Raw genomic sequence first — 2,961 nt, 5'->3', positions numbered from 1 at the left:
CCTCCATACCTTCATACCCCCAATCCCCTACACATACACCCCCCCCCCACCCCTCCCCCTCACGTTGAACTGCCGCAGCGCGCCCCTGTCCCCCTCCAGTAGCGCAGCCTCCAGCTCCTCAGCACAGCGCGCGGCCTCCTCGGGGTCTTTTGGGGGGCGGGAAGGAGGGTTCAGGGTGGGGTTCAGGGTGGAGAGGGTTACAGTGGCGGCGTGGCTGATCAGTACTTTTGATCAGTGTCGCGGTTGGGCAGGGGAGCAGGCAGGCGAATTTTGGTCGGGTGAGGTGCGTGGGTGCGAGGGTGGGCGTGCGTGGGCAAAATCCAGGGGCCGGGAAGGTGGGGTGGTGGGGGAGCGCGTCCGTAAGACGACGCGGGGCCCTTGTGGCGGCGCGCGACAGCGGTGCTGCGGTGCCAGCGCCCGTCACAGACCAGGAGCCGCGGCAGCACCCGCCGAAATTCCCGGCTGCAGCTGATAAACTGTAAAAGTACTTGAAAAGTCAAAACATCATTGTCGACGGCATCGATGGCGTGGAGCGGCTGCGCCGGGGCCGGTGCCGTCCCCTGGCCCCCCGTCCCTTTGCGCACCGTCTGCCTCTGCAGCTGCCGCCCTGATGTGTGCGGCCCTGAGTCCCAGGCGCAGCGCCTCGTCCTCCAGGTCCGAGGGGGCGCCCTCCGCGGCGGCGAGGGGGACCTGCGGGGACGCGGCAATGGGCGTGTGTGTGTGTGTGTGTGCGTGTGTGTGAGGGTGGGGGGCGGGAAGAGGGACGATATGTGTGTATAACTGTGTGTGAGTTTGTGTGTGTTTGTGTGCAAGGCGTGCGGCGGGTGTTTCAGGGGATGGGCACTGAGCGGGGTGGGCGGGCCGCAGTGCAGGGGTGCCGCCCTGCGCGGGGCGTTTCTAGGGCAGCACGGCGGCCGGGCTTGCGCCAGCGAGGCGGGCCGGGAGGGGCCGCCCCGTTGCAGCGCACCTGCAGCGGCCGCACGCTGAGCACCGGGCGCGGCTGCACCTGTGGGCGGCGGGGGCAGATGGATTTGGGGGACGAATTGGATGCGAGGGCGACGCCTGACGGCGGGCACCATGGCGGTCCGAATCCGGGGCCAACGCACGGCACTGGCGATGCACCGCGAGCGGCTGAGGGGGCGGCTGCGCAGCGATGGGCCGCAGCTTGGGGTGCGCCCGCGCACCGGCGGGTGCGGCGCCGCCTGCGACGTGACGACGCAGGTCAGCTCGCGGCAGCTGATGGACACGGGCCAGAACACCTCGGACCCGCCCTCTGCAAGAGGGAGGGGAAGGAACATCAGAGCAGGCAGGGGACTCATATGGGCGCGTTCGGCGTGCGCCACTATTGAGCATGAGGCCTGCACCGACGTGCGGGGCCACACCTCGCTCCCCAGCACCCAGCACCGGAGCCCACCCCACCACTGGCATCCGCAGGTGTCCCCAGATCGCGGGCGTCTCCCCCTGCCCCGTGCTCCCCGCCCACCAATGCACACGCGGCTGCCCGCAACCGGCAGCGCCAGCCCCACCCGCCACCAGGCCCTGCGCGCCCACCTGACCGCGCCAGCCGCGCGTCAAACACCGGCACCCACGCGCCCCCCCACTCCGCCGTCCGCAGCCGCACCACCCCCGCGCCGTCCGCCGCCGCCGGCAGACCCTCCTCGCTAAAACCGAGCCACGCCAGCGGCGCGCCGCGCGCGAGCGGGAGCGGGCCCGACGCGAGCTGCGCGTGCCGTGCCACATCGAGCAGCAAGTACGCCAGGCGCTGCGACCCCGCCTCCGGCGCCTCCCAGCAGGGGGAGGCCGCTTGGTGGGCGGCCAGCAGCGCGTGCCCCGCCGCGGCCAGCGCGACGGCGGGGCCGGGCAGGGAAAGCGCGGCGAGCTGGCGGCCGGAGGGGGAGTAGATGCGCAGCAGCTGCGCGGAGGTGGCGACGGCGACGAAGCTGCGGCCTGGGAGGACGATGACAGGGGTGGAGGCAAGGGCGGAGGCGAGGCGGACGGGGCATGGGCATGGTCGGGATGGAGGGGGTCGCACGAAGCACGCCAGACACAGAGGCATTCCAGGCGGGGCTGCAGGCTGCAAAAGAAGAGTGCAGGGCCCGCACGCAGCAAGCAGGCAGCAGGGAGGCAGGCCGGGAAGCGCCCCCACGAAAGGCGCGAGGACAGGGCGCGAGAAGAAGGGGCCCCACCCCACCCACCGGCCGCGATGCAGGTGGGCGCCTCGTCGCGCGGCAGCTGCACCGACCAGTCGCTGTTGGCGGCCCAGCAGTCAAAGGGGCGGTACACCACCATGGGGGGAGCATCCGCGCCTGTGTGCGTGTGTGTGTTTGGGGGTGTATGTGGTGGGAGGGGGGCGCAGGCGCGGGTGGCGGGGGCAAGGGGGGTGTCGGGTGAGCGGCCGCAAGTCCGCAGCAGCCACCCAGACAGCTGCACATGAGCGCAATGACGTCACCTCGTGAGGGGCGATGGCTGGAGAGCGGCTGCCACGCATGAAGCCGCGGCAGGGCAGCCTTGCGGCAACTGCGATCCCGCCACACTTTGTGGCTCATATCCCGCTGCCCTCGTTAACAATGTTTGCGGGGGTGGAGCGCACCCTCCCCCCCCCCTTGAGTCACCCACTCGCGGGGCTGCCGTACGCGACGCCGGCCTCCCCCAGGGAAGCCATCGTGAAGCCGTAGTAATCCGTCAGCAGCGGCAGCTTCGCACGGCCGCGGGACGCGTCATGGAAGAGCACCTTGGGTTTGTTTGTCGGTGTGTGTGGGGTGCGCGGTTGGCGGCGGCGGCTAGCGTGTCAGGACAGCGGGCTTGACGCACTGCACAAGCATGGGCGGCGATGCGGCCGCACTGCGCTGCGGGGGGGCCCTCTCCGTCGGTGACCGGGCCATGGCCGCCCCGCTCTCGCCGCCGCCGCGCACCTCGCACGTCCTGTGGCCGTCAACCTTCCGGCTGATGACGCAGCCGGTC

General features: G+C 71.3%; 1 protein-coding gene across 1 annotated transcript; it reads right to left on the bottom strand.

Moving 5' to 3' along the window:
* Window positions 1-420: 420 nt before the first annotated feature.
* On the bottom strand, window positions 421-2,662 carry MNEG_15764 (WD repeat and HMG-box DNA-binding protein 1; the record flags this gene model as incomplete). Its single annotated transcript, XM_014035765.1, has 7 exons — window positions 421-476; window positions 585-690; window positions 968-1,006; window positions 1,185-1,273; window positions 1,552-1,947; window positions 2,196-2,306; window positions 2,617-2,662. 7 exons carry the CDS (start codon window positions 2,660-2,662, stop codon window positions 421-423), a joined length of 843 nt encoding a protein of 280 aa, XP_013891219.1.
* Window positions 2,663-2,961: the final 299 nt, after the last annotated feature.

Source organism: Monoraphidium neglectum (assembly GCF_000611645.1).
Source record: "Monoraphidium neglectum strain SAG 48.87 unplaced genomic scaffold scaffold05646, whole genome shotgun sequence".
In the NCBI taxonomy this organism is placed as follows: Eukaryota; Viridiplantae; Chlorophyta; class Chlorophyceae; order Sphaeropleales; family Selenastraceae; genus Monoraphidium; species Monoraphidium neglectum.
Note: the sequence above shows the minus strand (reverse complement) of the source record. Positions and strands in the feature narration are given on the sequence as shown.